Source organism: Oreochromis aureus, linkage group 7 (assembly GCF_013358895.1).
Source record: "Oreochromis aureus strain Israel breed Guangdong linkage group 7, ZZ_aureus, whole genome shotgun sequence".
In the NCBI taxonomy this organism is placed as follows: domain Eukaryota; kingdom Metazoa; phylum Chordata; class Actinopteri; order Cichliformes; family Cichlidae; genus Oreochromis; species Oreochromis aureus.
This window is the reverse complement of record NC_052948.1, coordinates 51,200,515-51,215,161: the sequence shown is the minus strand read 5'-3', so window position 1 is coordinate 51,215,161 and position 14,647 is coordinate 51,200,515. Positions and strand designations below refer to the sequence as shown.

At 39.4% G+C, this 14,647-nt stretch overlaps 1 protein-coding gene across 17 annotated transcripts in view; it reads left to right on the top strand.

Annotated features, from left to right (window-relative positions):
- LOC116331862 (formin-binding protein 1) overlaps positions 1-14,647 on the top strand; it is a 54,067-nt gene that overhangs the window by 21,622 nt on the left and 17,798 nt on the right. For all 17 annotated transcript variants that reach the window (XM_039615842.1, XM_039615846.1, XM_039615847.1 and 14 more), the window contains exons 3-8: positions 503-559; positions 967-1,114; positions 6,814-6,876; positions 8,228-8,332; positions 12,063-12,191; positions 12,754-12,900. In XM_039615842.1, coding sequence (XP_039471776.1) covers positions 503-559; positions 967-1,114; positions 6,814-6,876; positions 8,228-8,332; positions 12,063-12,191; positions 12,754-12,900 — 649 coding nt within the window. The remainder of the gene's footprint in view (positions 1-502; positions 560-966; positions 1,115-6,813; positions 6,877-8,227; positions 8,333-12,062; positions 12,192-12,753; positions 12,901-14,647) is intronic.

The following is a 14,647-nucleotide window of genomic DNA, read 5'->3' as shown; positions in this document are numbered from 1 at the left end:
CAGTGCATCATGTTGCTGGGCTGCGTGAAAGACAGTGATAAATGCTGCTATAGTGACATTAAAGGTTGTTATTTGTGTTCCACACACAAAACTAACCATGCACCTATAGTTACAACCATGTTTTATTTCATCTTTACGCATCCCTGTTCACTGTATGTCTCATTTTCCCTCCCCCTCTCTGCAATGCTCTACTCACATACTGCTAACATACAGCCAGAGTCAAAACAAGGGTAATGGCTGCTTTAGAACAGCTTTATTCTGGTGACTGGCTCTGCATGCATGCTCCTTAAGGGCAATGATTTATGACCTGAAGAGAGAGACTGTAGCAGCAGGAGCAGAAAGCACTCTGCTGGATTGAATGGTGTACTTGAATGATCCTTTGGCAGGTCCATAAGGGCCGTGTCAGGGAAATATAATGGCAGTGGTACACTACTGGTCTGAAGATGGGGCTCTTTGTAAAGTTCCAGTAAGGAATATCTGACTGGAATCTTTTTCTTTACAGGAATCTATCAAAGAAATATCAGCCCAAGAAGAACTCCAAAGAAGAAGAAGAGAGCAAGTAAGTTAAATGATGCTGCATATGAAGTAAAAGGAATGCTGAGATCAAAAAATGTTAATGTTTTGTGGTGGACAGAAGAGCCAGCAATTTTTTATGTCTAGAAATCACTGGAAACATTTAATATAAACATATAAAATCATAAAAAAGACAACGTATATAAATGATACACTTAAAGCATCATTTAAATGGAGATTTGTTAAGTTTTTGCTGTAGTCTTGTATATAATTGGCAGATTTGAGAGTGGTATCCTCTCATTAACCCTGTATTTAAAAAAAATCAAACTATGCCTTTTACTTGTTCTCATTTTTGAAAGAAAACGACCTCAATCCCAAATCCAAAGCAGCACTATTATTTATGTTTTTGGTAGCCATGTCTTTCCTCTGACTTCATTTCCTGTGCCCCACTAGGTACACCTTCTGTCGAGCCTTCCTAACAACACTGAACGAGTTAAATGATTATGCAGGTCAACACGAGGTTATTTCTGAGGACTTGACATCTCATATCATCACCGAACTTACGCGCTACCTACAAGAACTCAAGACTGAGAGAAAATCGGTGAGAGTTTTTGATATCAGATCTTTGGTTATTTTCTTTTTTTCAGTATTTGACTTCTGTTTCTTCTGTTCCTCTGTTCCTATGCCATAAAAAACAAACTTTGACTTCAGACAATAGGATATGTTTAAGGAAAACAGACACAATGGGCTTTTTAGCAGTGCTTTTCCTTTGCATGTTCTGTTCTCCATGAACTGAGGTCATCACAGAGTAAATATAGATACACCCAAAGGCTCACCAGAAGAGCAAAACGTGACTGAGTGAGTCCTTTTTATAGAACACTTCGTCTCTCTGTCATTACACACTTATTCCTTCTTTTAAACCAACTAAATATCGGTACACCACATGCTATTCTTAAACATTTAAGTCACTTTTATCATTACCATTATAAAGTGATTAGAAAGAGTGGTGCACTTGCATTGTGTGACACATAGAAATCAAATTCATAAAGGTGGTAGAAGAGCAGAAAGCGAGAGAGAGGATGAGAGCTAGCCACCTGGGAAAGTTTTCTGAAAATCTTTCATGAACTCTTTTGTCTTGGAAGTCCTGCTGGGGGAACTGGAGTGGAAACCCAAAACCAGAGTGCTGCTCAAAGGCTCAGTGACCTTTTTTTAGATTGCGTTTTCATTCACACAGGCACAGACATCAAGGCTCCTACATTTAGTCTATGGACCACATCATTAGTGATCATAATGAATTTTAAGCTAAGTTTTAGATGGAGATGCTACAGAAAAAAACGGGAATTTCCCGTATTTGCAAAGAGAAATCATACACCCCCAATTCATTTTTTACTTTGGTTTAGCCTGCTTCACACAGCAAAGATCACATACAGACTTCAGATTTGTCTCTTGTTGTAAAGGTTGATTAGAGAGACTCCTGCTGCTCGCAGGCTGCAGAATGTCACTTTGACACCACTGTTCCTTCTCATCTCTCTGCACAGTTCCTCTTTTTCTACTCTATTTAATTCTTAAATATATCTGTTTGTCCCTTTTTGATCCTTTGTCATCCTTTTTACCCATTCTTTTCTTTAGTCATGTGTCTTGACTAAAGAAGCCTAAAGCAGTATTTCTTCAGTTAGCTAGTATTGGAGGTTCCCCTTCATAGCACAGCCATAAAACAAGTTTTATGGCTGTGCTACATCCCCTGTACAGAACAGATAGCTTGTTCTGTGCAGAGGATCATTTCATCTAAATTCATTGAGTTTCTCATGTTTTGTACAGTGTCCTTGTGGAGTAAATTTAACCTGTTAAGCTTTCATTCATCTAAATGATTTTGCATTGAGATTCAAAGGCACATTCGTACAACTCGTGAGTACTGGGGTGTGACTTTGGCTTATTTTAAGTGTTGAAAAGCCTGCTGACAAAAGCAAATTTCCAGCTACAGAAAAACATAGCACTACCAGAGAAAGTGATATCTTGGGTGTTGTTTGTAAAGCCTTATGACCCCAGCTTCCTATCATTCACTTGTCAGTTTTTTCCCTTATTTGTAAGCACTACTCAGTGTCCCCTCTGCAGCATTTTGTTTGTGTTAGACAAAGCTGTGTAGGCAGACCCAGACAGTGGGATTAGAGGCTGAGGCTGGCCCTCCAGGGTTTATAGGAAGCTTATTGCGCAGGTAAAAGCCACATTACAAACCCGGAAATGAAAAAAAAATCCTCATTAAGTTCTCATATAGACTTGTTTTGTAACTTTCTACACTTCCCCTTTGCTGACTCCTTGAGTGAATCGCTTGCTAAACTCAGCTCAGGGTGGCATAAGAGGTGGCCAGCAATGTTCTCCTAAAAGGTTTAACATAGCAAATCTAGTTGTTTTTACAAAGGTAGAATCACATTTTATATGTTGGACTAAAGTTGTTGTAAGCACAGTAAGAAATATTTAAAATATTTCACAGTTATGACAACATACTTTCTTGTTTTTGCATTGCTTAATGCCTTAAAGTGTAATATGAAATGTTGTAGAGGGGGCAGGATTAATATGGGATGAAGACTCTTTAAGTCTCACTGGACTGTTTGTGCTGAGGAATCATAATAAGGTGTTCGGTCAGCATACTGCTGTCCTTACCAGGTCTCTGACCACAAGGCTTAACTGGCCTCTCTAATGAAGACTGCCGAAGACCCTAAGACTGTGCAAGACTTCCTATAACTCATCATAGGTTCCCTTTTTTATATAAGTATGTGACATATTCAGCCAGGTAGAAAATTAAAAAAAAGAAAGACACTAGCTCATTTAGCTACAAAGACCAGAAAAAATTGCATTGCATTTAGTGGAAAAGCAATAGACTTTTGTGCCAGAAAATATCATCCTTGTTGTTCTCGTTGAGGCAGACAAGAAAGAGAAATCATCACTCTGGGCTGTCCTCAAATGCCTTCTTGTGTTGAGTGGAAAAGCAAATAGGAAGGTGAGAGGGAGAATTGATCGTTGGATCTTCCAGTAGTCTCTGCATGCATGTATCAATCCAGAATGACTTCAGTATAAACAAACACTGCAGTACCACTAGGTCTGAACTGTTGCCTAATGGATTCGACATGAGGAGAAACGTCCCAGTGGAGCTTTCATAGGGTTTAATCATCTCTGTCGTCTGTAGAACTCCTACAACTTGTGGCTATTTCCAGTGCCTAATGATTATATGCATGCTGACAGCTGTATGAGGCTGCAGGTTCACATTCCTATGACCCAAGTCAAGTCAACGAATGAGTAATATATCAGTTAACTGCTGCATATGCACAGATGTGCATGCCCACATCTTGACTCATGTGTGCTTAAAGATGCACATGCTAAGCAGTAAAGAGGTTTTCTCTTTTACGTGTCAGAGAATACAGATTTTTACAGTGGATAAGGCAGCCTGTGAGTGCACATCACACTCAGCTCAGTCTGGAAAAGGATGCCAGTAAAAAGAGGTATGTAAGAGAGAGAGAGCGTCCAAAGGATCATGGTTGTGAAAACCCAAATCTATGTCCTTAGATGCCTCGTATCTTTGTCAGTGCTATGGTACCTGGATGGCATTAGAGAGTCTGTGTCGCAGCATGAGGAATTCCTTTATTTATGAAGGATGTGTCACAGTCATGAAAAAGCATTCCTACTTTCCATTATTAAGTGAATATTCAACTTTGATCTTTGATCTCATATTTTCCAATCCCACTTTTATTACACTTTAAATATGAATGCAGCAAAAGGATGAATTCTCGGTCAAGAACTTTTTAGGCCTTTTTCTCTCACTTGTTCTGGTAATGGAAATGGCTTGAGGTCACTGAACTGCTCTCAAATGTCACTGCAGTCACATGCTGATATTGATTAGCATGAATGGAAAAAAGATGACATGCTCATTGAGTTCTGAATGGGCTACAAGGGATATTTGTATCACTAGGGTCTGTTAATTTAAACACTGAGAAACCAGTACAGCAGAGCATCTGCTCTGATCGCTGTATATGTGTCTGTCAGGTGGCTGATGGCTCTTTTTATTGTGTTTGAAAGTAAAACAACCCCATTTGTCCCTGTAGTCAGTAAATCTTCATCCTCCAGCAGATCTTGTAAATCTGATGGAGCTGTTTATTGCACTCTGTTTATCTCCATAGATATTTATGTTTTTTTTAAACCAGATGATGTGCAGATTTCTTTTTTATAAATGTGGTTATAGAGGTAAATATTTGGTTGAACGAATTCTCCATAGTAACAGTGATGTCATACGGTCTGTGAGGTGTGTTGTGTGGAGAGGCTTCACGTTCACTTATCAATTTCCAAGAATTACTTTCAGAGTACATCATTGAAAAGTTGGTGTTATTAAACAGTTACCTGCAGGTCCTGGTTAGCAGATTTAAAAAAAAAAAAAAAAAAAAAAAGGTTAAATGTTGCATTGTTGGGAGCTGACTTTAGCAGTTCCACAATGTCCTGTTTTTTTTTTTTTGTAACGCTCAAATACTTCCTCTGAAACACTGGAACAGTTCCTTATTTTACTCAGCTTCCCTCGAAACTTTGGGAAATGGGAAGTGTGAATGCCTGAGGTACACCAGGTTGCATTCTCACTTACTACTCTCATGTCATTCAAGTAAGATGAACTTTTAAGCCTCCTGCATCAGTTGTAATTTCACATCTCTTGCTTATTTAATCAGAATACTGACTTCCTTGTGCTTCCCAAGCACTGAAATACCAGCAGAGTACAAACAGCAGCTTTCTGTTCTTTATAATAGCCGTTATTGAATAGCAGCATCGATATTCAACTCAGCTACTGATCCCAGCTTCCGCAGTCTGCGTTACTATGGGATACCGCATTAATAGTCAAGTCCTGGTGCCTTTTTCATTTTCATTTGATTCATTTTGAATCTTTCTGTCAGCAGTTAAAGAAGTATTTGCATGCTTTATAGCTAATCGCAATCTATTAAAAAAAAGAAAAAGTTTAGATTGTACCCCTGTGTTTCCAGTTTCAGGGGATTTGGCTGTGATCCACACAGAGAGCTGTAGAGGGATGTGTTCTGTCTCTGGGCCAAGTCCACGTTAGTAGGCTAAGTGAGGCCATGTACAAAAAGCACAGCGTATTTGCTGTACAAGTTTAGACTAGCAGCTGCCACCTAGTCCTCTCCAATATGCTACAGTTGACATTGCCAAAATCCTTCATTGTGTGTTTGTGTCTAAATAGTTTCTATGATTTAATTCATGCCTTGTTCTCTGTAAATTTTTATTTTATGTTGCTTCAGCTGCTATTTTAGAACTTCATCAGTTAGCCTATCTGTTTCTTATTCTGCCCACTTTGCTCTGGCTGTTACTATCGTGTTTATTAATACTTGGTTGTTTTGGGAAAGTACAAATTTTACCTGCTAATGGCTCTAAAACAGTTAGGGGAATACCAACATGATTACCGCTTAATCAGACATCAGAGCTGTCACACTGAAGTAAAAATATCAACCCCTACAAAGCACCAGAGAAAAGGGGGATCATCAGACTAATCATTAATATTGTTTGTAGGTCACAGTATTGCACTGGTTAACCAACAGAATTTCCCTCATCCAACAGTAGATTCATGCTTTTAGTAGTTTCTTTCAACATGCTTTCTAATAAGCTGTTTATAACTTCTTTGTCTTATAGATATATATATATATTTTAGCCATTTCTGTTAAGAAAAAAGTAGGATTTAGTAAGTTTTATCAAATAATATGCATTCTGTATTTGCATGACCCTCAACATAGAGCAGAGAGGACTGCTTTTTAAAAACAGAAACCTTTGGTGCACAGCTCTGCTATGAGCATGGCGTGACTTTAGTGCTTTGTGAAAACAACTGTGTACAGTATCTTTGACTGGGTTTTATTTTAATGATTTTACTCAGTTAACCTTCTTTTGTCACTGTAACACACTTTCTCTGTAGCAGTGTTGGTACACTTGTGGTGAGCTGGTGGTTAACCTTTCATCAAACAGACTTTTAGCCTCCTGCTCACGCTTGAATATATCTCTGAGCACTAAGCTCGTGGGTTCTATGGTCGTAATTTTTAGAATATGTACAATATAGTGTCCATCTGAATTTGCACTGCTTCCTCAGTTGACACTAATACTTCACTGCCACAGTGTAGGAACTAATCATAGTAGTTAATGATTACCTCATCTAATTTGTAAACCCTACTATATCAAAGACAGGTTCACCTGATTTTAAATCCCTTGAGCTCATAAATAAAATGAGAGAATTTAACAATTCTGTACTTTTTCTGTCATCTCTTGCAGCACTTCCATGATGGGCGTAAGGCACAGCAGCACATTGAAAGCTCGTGGAAACAGCTGGAAGCGGTAAGTGAACCTATTTACGTGCAGTTCCACAGTAGTGCACTAGTTGCTACAAATATATACTGAGCTTGCATCATTTGCAAATATAACATTATGAAATTATAAATGACTAAAATAAACCATTTTTTCTGGATGGCTTGTCAGTTTCTCTTGGCTAGGGAGCCAGAGGCACTTCAGATTTTAGTGGCAGCCTAACCCCAAGATGAAAAAAAAGAAAAAAAAGCAATACTTCTTTGAACAAACAAATAACTGTTTGTTTATGAACGATTTGCTCCAGGCATTGTAGATCATTCCAGTTATTTCCCAGGTGAAGAGTTGCTACAAGTCAAAGTCAAAGTCAAAGTCAGTTTTATTTGTCAATTTCTTCAGATGTACTTGCCATACAAAGGAATTGAAATTACGTTTCACACTGTCCCATGCGTAGACATAGACAACAATAAAGTGCAGATGCACAACATTTAGGTACATACAGGATGTAACAAGACAGCAGTAATAAACTAAAATACATAAAGCACATCATTATGAAAAAACTGCCAGACATGAGGTGTTAGTGGGAAAAATGTAAATCAGCAGAGGTCCTTGTACAGAAGAACCTCCTGTTATGTCCTAAAATCTCAGTGTACATTTTCTGTTACATGCGGTGAGGGGGACAGAAGTCACACACTGTAAATAATAATAATGACATCAGATGAACTGATTGATACACACACTGCCTGAGGTGCACCTAGTACTGAAGACTGAAACACTGAAGTATAATGTAAATATCAGCTGCTGGCCAGATTTTAAGTACATTGTTTCTCCTGTTGAAAAAGTGCAGGTCCAGGATTTCTGTTTGTATTTGCTTTAGTAAAGAAGCTCGAAGAGAAATTGCACAGAACACTACTTCTTATCTCTGGCTGGCCCCTTTGACGGGGGGGAGAAAGCGTGTGAGAGAGATGCCTTGTCCTCCTCAAACTTCTCTGTGCACTCAATGGATACCATTGTATGTGAGGCAGATAGGCATAGTTCAGAGTGCACACTAGCCCAACAAACACTGATTGTTCAGTTAGAGGGGTCGAAAGAGGGTTGGATGAATGCTTGTTTTTCTGTACACAAATGACCACTATGAATATTTGTTTAATCTGCAGACTGCAGACTTTAACAAACCCTGTTCCTGTGTCAGTTGACATAAACTGACCTCTGCTGCACACAATGCCAGGCCTTAAATGTATTTGACGTACACGTACACATTATGACGTCCGTTACTGTGCTTATTTAAAAGTCAAGTAATATAGCGTACTGCTATACCTCGTGTCAGGAATTGACTGATGTAATGTGTGTGATCTTATTAAATCATTAAACTGTCTTATTTCAGAGTAAAAAACGGTTTGAGAGGGAGTGTAAAGAGGCAGAAAGAGCACAGCAGTACTTTGAGAAGATGGATGCTGACATTAACGTGACTAAGGCTGACGTGGAAAAGGTATGTGTTGTGTCACCTCATATCCAATGAGCTTGCCCTGTACCCTTCATGCTTAACACGACTGCCTGGCCTTCTCACCCTCCCACCTAGCAACCTTTTTTTCACGATTTTCTTTTCCATGTATTCCCCCTTTTATGCCCCAATCCTGAGTCCTCGTTCCAATGAGCCTAAAAGACAGCAAAGACTGACTGATGACGTTCTTGATGCCAGGAACTGTGCAAAGAAGCTGGCATTGTCCCAGCAGCACAGTGATCTGCTGCTAAACAAAGCTGATAGCAGCAACAAGTCTGAATTATCTATGAAGAACAGCCACCAAAGATTTTTGTTTTGTATAAAAAGTCTTTCGGTTTATACATGTAGGTTTGTTTTTGCTTTTTGACTGTAAAAAACTAGATAAGTAGTGTGCTGTTTTAGAGATTATATGTCCTGTTCAATAAATCATCACAAGGAGCGATCATCCGATTCTCAGAACTTGCAGCCCACAGTCCCCTGGGCCCATAGCTGATGTCATTTCCTGCTGTCATGTCCAATTAAAGGAGCCCTCAAAATCTCAGACCCACACAGCTCCCACGCCCGCAAGGCATCATGGGTCAGCAGCGCATGTTCCTGCTGCTTCATCAGCTGTTGGAGCAGAGCTGAGGCTCACAGTTGACACAGTTCAGACCTGATTATTATGCAAATATAGGCTGGAATAAAGAGCCTTTCTGCACTCTGGACATGCAGCCAGAGAACTACAATCAGCTTAAGTGAGCACTGAACTCAGCTGGAAAGACCCGGCACAGCAGCTCAAGAATCTATTGTTGAAGCAGGAGTTTGCTGTACTCATTTTAGAGTTACCTTTATTGTCACACAAAATTCATAAATTACACACGATTCAGCAAATGAAAAGATTTTCACTTTATTTGAGTTTAGCCTGTTTGTAAAGTGGGCACGTAAACTGTGTCATAATATGCCAGAATCTTCACAAAATAGTCTTAAACTTAGATTATAGGTACATATGTATGCAGTGTAGTGTATGAACTGTAGTTAACTGGACAAGCCCATTAATACCACCGATATTACCCTTTTATTTAAATACAATCTCTCACATTGCATATCATTTAACTGTGCTTTAGTCCTCTCCTAGTCCTTCTCCTGTGGATCATTTGGGTGAACTTGGCTCGCTTTTTTACTTACTTGTGTCTCAGTTGTACAGAAATGAAGAATTCAGAATAGGAAAAGATGAAAGATGATCTTGTCAGTGTCTTTCTATAACAGGTACTTTTCTTCCAAAAAGTAAAAAAAAGTAATGACTCATAGTTTTACAGAGCTTAGTGTTCTTAGTAAGATATAGAGTATAGCCACTTAGACACTTATGTTATTACATTTGCTGCAAAATACATGCACAGTTTAATAGGTACCCAGATGAAATGTCCCAACCACAGCTTAGTTTGCATTTTAGTCATAGTGAAAAATGTTGCCCTGTGAGGAGGTTCGGGGTGAACAGATAGGTGGTAGCATGGTGGTAGGAGAGGCAGAGAAAGAGAAGTCATGTATATTTTGACCTGTCGACATCAGTATTCTGCAGCTAAGTTAGCTAAATATGTCACAGATATGTATTTTGATAGTTCATTCCATTAGATGCTTTTGTCGGTCATGCAATGCCCTTAATGCAAAAGAGCTGCTGTTTGTCGAGCTGGGGTTTTGTGGTTTTAAGCACAGCTGGAGCAAACCTCTAAGTGTTCTCTCTCTACCTCTGGCAAACAAATCCCTGAATTAGGGGTTTGGATTTGCAGCCCAGATATCCACAAAGACAGTTAAGGTTCTTTGAGGGACCCCCGGCCCTCGCACACACTGACAGACTTCCCTGTTGTGGATTCTCCGTCATAAAGTATAGGGATACAACATATTGGCTTCCTCTCAACTGTTCAGCCTCTACCAGTAGCAGAGAACAGCAGCTTAAAATCCCACTATTTTAGTGGTGATTGTGTTTGTTTATTCTGATACCAGCTTCCTTTTTTAGCGATGATTCTCGAGGTGGTGCAGGAAGTGCATCTATGGCAACTTCTTGTTTAGCTGGAAACAGCTAACAATTCTTTTGTGTGTATGTGTGTGTTTGTAAATTTATTTTATGCCATGCCTTGAAGCGAAGTTTCCATAAGGTAGGTCCAGCGAGCAGAGAACCTTCTGTATCTGTCGGAACACACACTGTCTCGACTTGTGTCTCGATATACACACGGTCTCCCGTAGAGTCTGACACATAGCCTCAACCAGGTCTGTTACCACGCCCTGTCCTGTCTGACTGTGGCTTATCGCGCTGTCTGCTGCTCTACACTTTCCCACTCTGATTTTTATGTGTAAGAAATATGAGAGAAAGGCTGATTATGCTAAGGCAAACCTTTATAAAAGTTCATTCAGTTGTTTCTTTGTGTTCCACATCTTCATTTTTTCATCAAACTCCTGTTTAAAATCCACATTTGACAGTTAGATAAATAACTTGAAATGTGTAAATATGTAGTTATAACCATTAGTGACAGCTAGCAAAACAGGTAATTTCCAGAAAATGACAACAGGATGTGATCTGGCTGCAGGCACAGCAACTTGTTTTGAAGCACTGGCAAAGTTACCATGGTGATAGCGCGTACCCTCATTATTTCTAAACGCATTCAAAACACTTTGCATGCACCTACACTTGCAAAGCACATACGCTAAATGCATGCTCACATGCTGGCGTTTAGAATTTAAACAGCTGGACTTCTCCACGTGCTTTTTAGCTTTTCTCTAGATTTCACATTCCTGTCTTTTGTAGGCTGTGTGACTCACAGCCAATCATTTTCCACTGAGGTATCATTTGTCATCCCTCATGTGCTGGAAATAATGTACCTTCGTATCTGACGTGTGTCTCGACTCTGATGCACTGTGTGTGTGTGTGTGTGTGAGTGAATGAGTTAGAGATACTCTGCTCTTGCTCTTAGATCAGTGTGTAGGTGAAAACTGGATGAAGTCCTTTAAATGTTTCCTCTTCACTATGAGAGATCAGGGTTATGTTCCCTTGGCTGGCTCTTACAGTTATACAGCTGCTCTTTTTTCTGTGTAGCCTTCAGCATATTAAATGCTGATCACAATCACAGGTTCGTAAGGTAACTCTTTGTTACAGATGACCCATTGAAATCAGTATTTATGTGAGGACGGCCTTAGGTCTGATGGAAAGAGGAAACAGATAGGAGTACTTAGCTGCACGCAACACTAACGCACATACACACAACCCGCACATGCTGTCTAGCTGAGATAATCTCATCTCCATCTGCTTAGATTTGTAATAGGCCTCTCCTGCAGCATTTCTGACTGCCTTCCTTCCTTCCCTTAGACTAGCTTAAAATAATCAACATTATCGACAGCAGAGGCAGGCCAGACGGGGCGGACAGAGAAAATCCAAATCCCTCCATTCTGCAGCCTGTGCAGGCTGTTGTCGTCTTCTTTATTTGTTTGTTCTGGCCTACATATAATCTAATGCCAAAGGCTGTTGCTGCTTGACAACTCTGAATTGCACTTTTAGATATGCATTCACAAGCTCTCTGTGAATATGTGTGTACATGTGCATGCATGAGTGCTCATATACACAAATATGTTGACTCATTTAGGTTTTTATGCTCTGGCTGTGTCTGTGGTCTGTTTTCATCAAGGGACACGAGGTTAGTGAAGAGAATGTGGTTGTGATATATGTGCTTGTGTGTGTGTCTTTTTTCTTCAGGCACGGCAGCAAGCTCAGATGAGGCACCAGATGGCTAATGACAGTAAGAGTGAATACGCCGCCTACCTGCAGAAGTTCAACCAGGAACAGAATGAACATTACTATACAGTTATTCCCAACATATTCCAGGTACATACAACAGCTCTACAGTGCATGATTCACCTCAGCTGATTTGTCATAAAGCTGGTTTTGGTTCATCAGTGTCACCATTAAATAGAATTTATTTACTCTGCCCACGTGAGAATATTAACACCTCCAAAATTATTGCATTTTTTTCATTATTTTCTGTTTTTCTTACATAACCAATGATTGCACAGTAATGCACTTTCATCTTGTGAATGCAAAGTTGTTTGCAGCTCGCTACACCCAACCCCCCCTGCAGTTCTGTTGCTAAAATTACACTTTTGTCATGCAGGAAACACTGACAGAAGCAAGCAGTCCTTATTTAAAGTGCAGTTATTTTCGTCTTATTTTCATCTTACAGTTACAAAGTTTGTGACTTTGAATTCACTATTTTGTAAAGTTCATGATTTTTGGGCGCTCCCATTTCCAGTGTTGTTTGGTCTGACCGGCCTTTGTTGCTCAGCATCAAAAGAGAGCACTTTGAGATAGATTAAAGGGTTTTTGTTTTTTCAATCAAACTCGACCCACAATTTTGTTTACGTATAAATATGCTTGTATTGAACTGTAGAAACTTCAAGACATGGAGGAGAAAAGAATTGAGAGGATATCAGTGTGCATGAAGAAATTTGCAGACGTGGATCGCCAGGTGCTGCCCATTGTGGGAAAATGTTTAGATGGCATGACAAATGCTGCCGAGTCCATTGAGCCCAAGGCTGTGAGTATCTGTCTTATCTATTTATCCATCTAGTCAATTATTTCCTTGTGGTAACAATGCTTATTGGCAATAAATCCTATAACCTTGAAAAACCTGTGTATTTCCCCTTAAATGGTGCCACAATAGTAAGGAAAATGCATTTGTGGGTTGAGTGTCAGAGAATGTGGCTAATGAAAAACTTGCCAGATCTTTTGGATGACTGAAGTCTAAAGAAACCATATCTCGTTTTCATCTTGAGATGTTCCTGTATACTATACCAGAAAATTAGTTATGGCATTCCATATATGCCCTGCCTGTTAGCATCTTGAACCCCTATTATTATATGTTGGATTGTCTCAGTGGCACCTCTGCACAGTCTGCACCCACTGTCTTTCCAGCTATATATGTATACTATATACCTCTTAACCAGGTCTTGGTTAACCCATCACTGTATGGGGGTTATTACTCAATCAGCCAGTCTGTCACTGACAACCCACACAATCCCAATTATGCTTTCACTTAAGCAACAAGTAGTTGAAGTCTTGGAGGACTTGTTAAAAGGTGAAAACACCTCACCTCACCAAACAAAGTGGTAGGACCTTGTCGTAAAAGAGAAAAGCTGTACAAGCTGATTCAATTAGTATGGTCCCCTCTTATAGTAAGCAAAATTAGTGACATCTTTAGCTTTCTGTGTTAAAAATACTCACTGTAGTCCTCCTTAAAGGGGTATTACACTGATATTAGACATAAAATTCCATTAATCCCTCAACAGATGTACTTCACACCCGGTGAAAGCAATTGTGTAATATGTGTGGTTTTGGAAGGAAACTTATAAAGACTGAAATAGTAAGAGTGATTGTGTCATTAGGATTATATCCATTTTGGCTTTAGGATTACCATTTCTGACAGAGCTGCACACTGGGGATGTGAAATCTAAAAGACACATGTATTTAGGGGCATTTATCAAGTGAAGGCGTTTTTGAGAATATACTACGAAATGTCACAGAGAATTAGGCCTTTAGTGCTTCTTTTTTGGCTATTCTTTTTTTATTCAAATATGTTTAAAGTGGATCTGAATAAAATCCAAACTTCAACACCGTTATCTTTTACCTTAAAGATGATGAATGTACAGCTAAAAGAATAACAAATGTCGGTTAACAGACATGGTTTTTAGTTGAACTGAGTAACACAGAGAGTTAGGTAGCCTGACTCTGGTAAATGGTAACAAAGGCTAGCTATGAGTAGCTGTAAAGCTCACACATTAATGTGTTAAATCTTGCCCCATTTCTAGTCTTTATGCTAAGTTTAGCAATCTGGCCAGCTGCTGTGGCTTCATATTTCATAGGCAGATGTGAGAGGTTTGTCAGTCTCGTCATTTATCTCTCCTGGAAAGAGAACAAGGCAATTTCTAATATGTCAGACAATTCCTTCAAGAAAAAGTAAACCACAGATTAAAGTTGTGTTTCATTGCTTATAGTTATTTATTATTTAAATAGGTAATAGGAGAGCAGCATTTGCCTGTGTTTAAAAGTGTGATATATTGAGCTGTCACATGTTGGCTGCCTGCCGTATGACAAAAAAACCCAAAACCATCCTCAGGGATCACATAGTTTGTGTATGTGTAGCTGTGTATGTGTGTGTCCTTGGCTAGGCTCCAGGAAGATGACTCTGTGCTGGAGTAAACAACGGCAGGGAATAACACATCACATGCTACTTTTCCTCTGGCGGACACTCTTCCTCTTTTCTTCTTCTCTCACATATAGAGGAC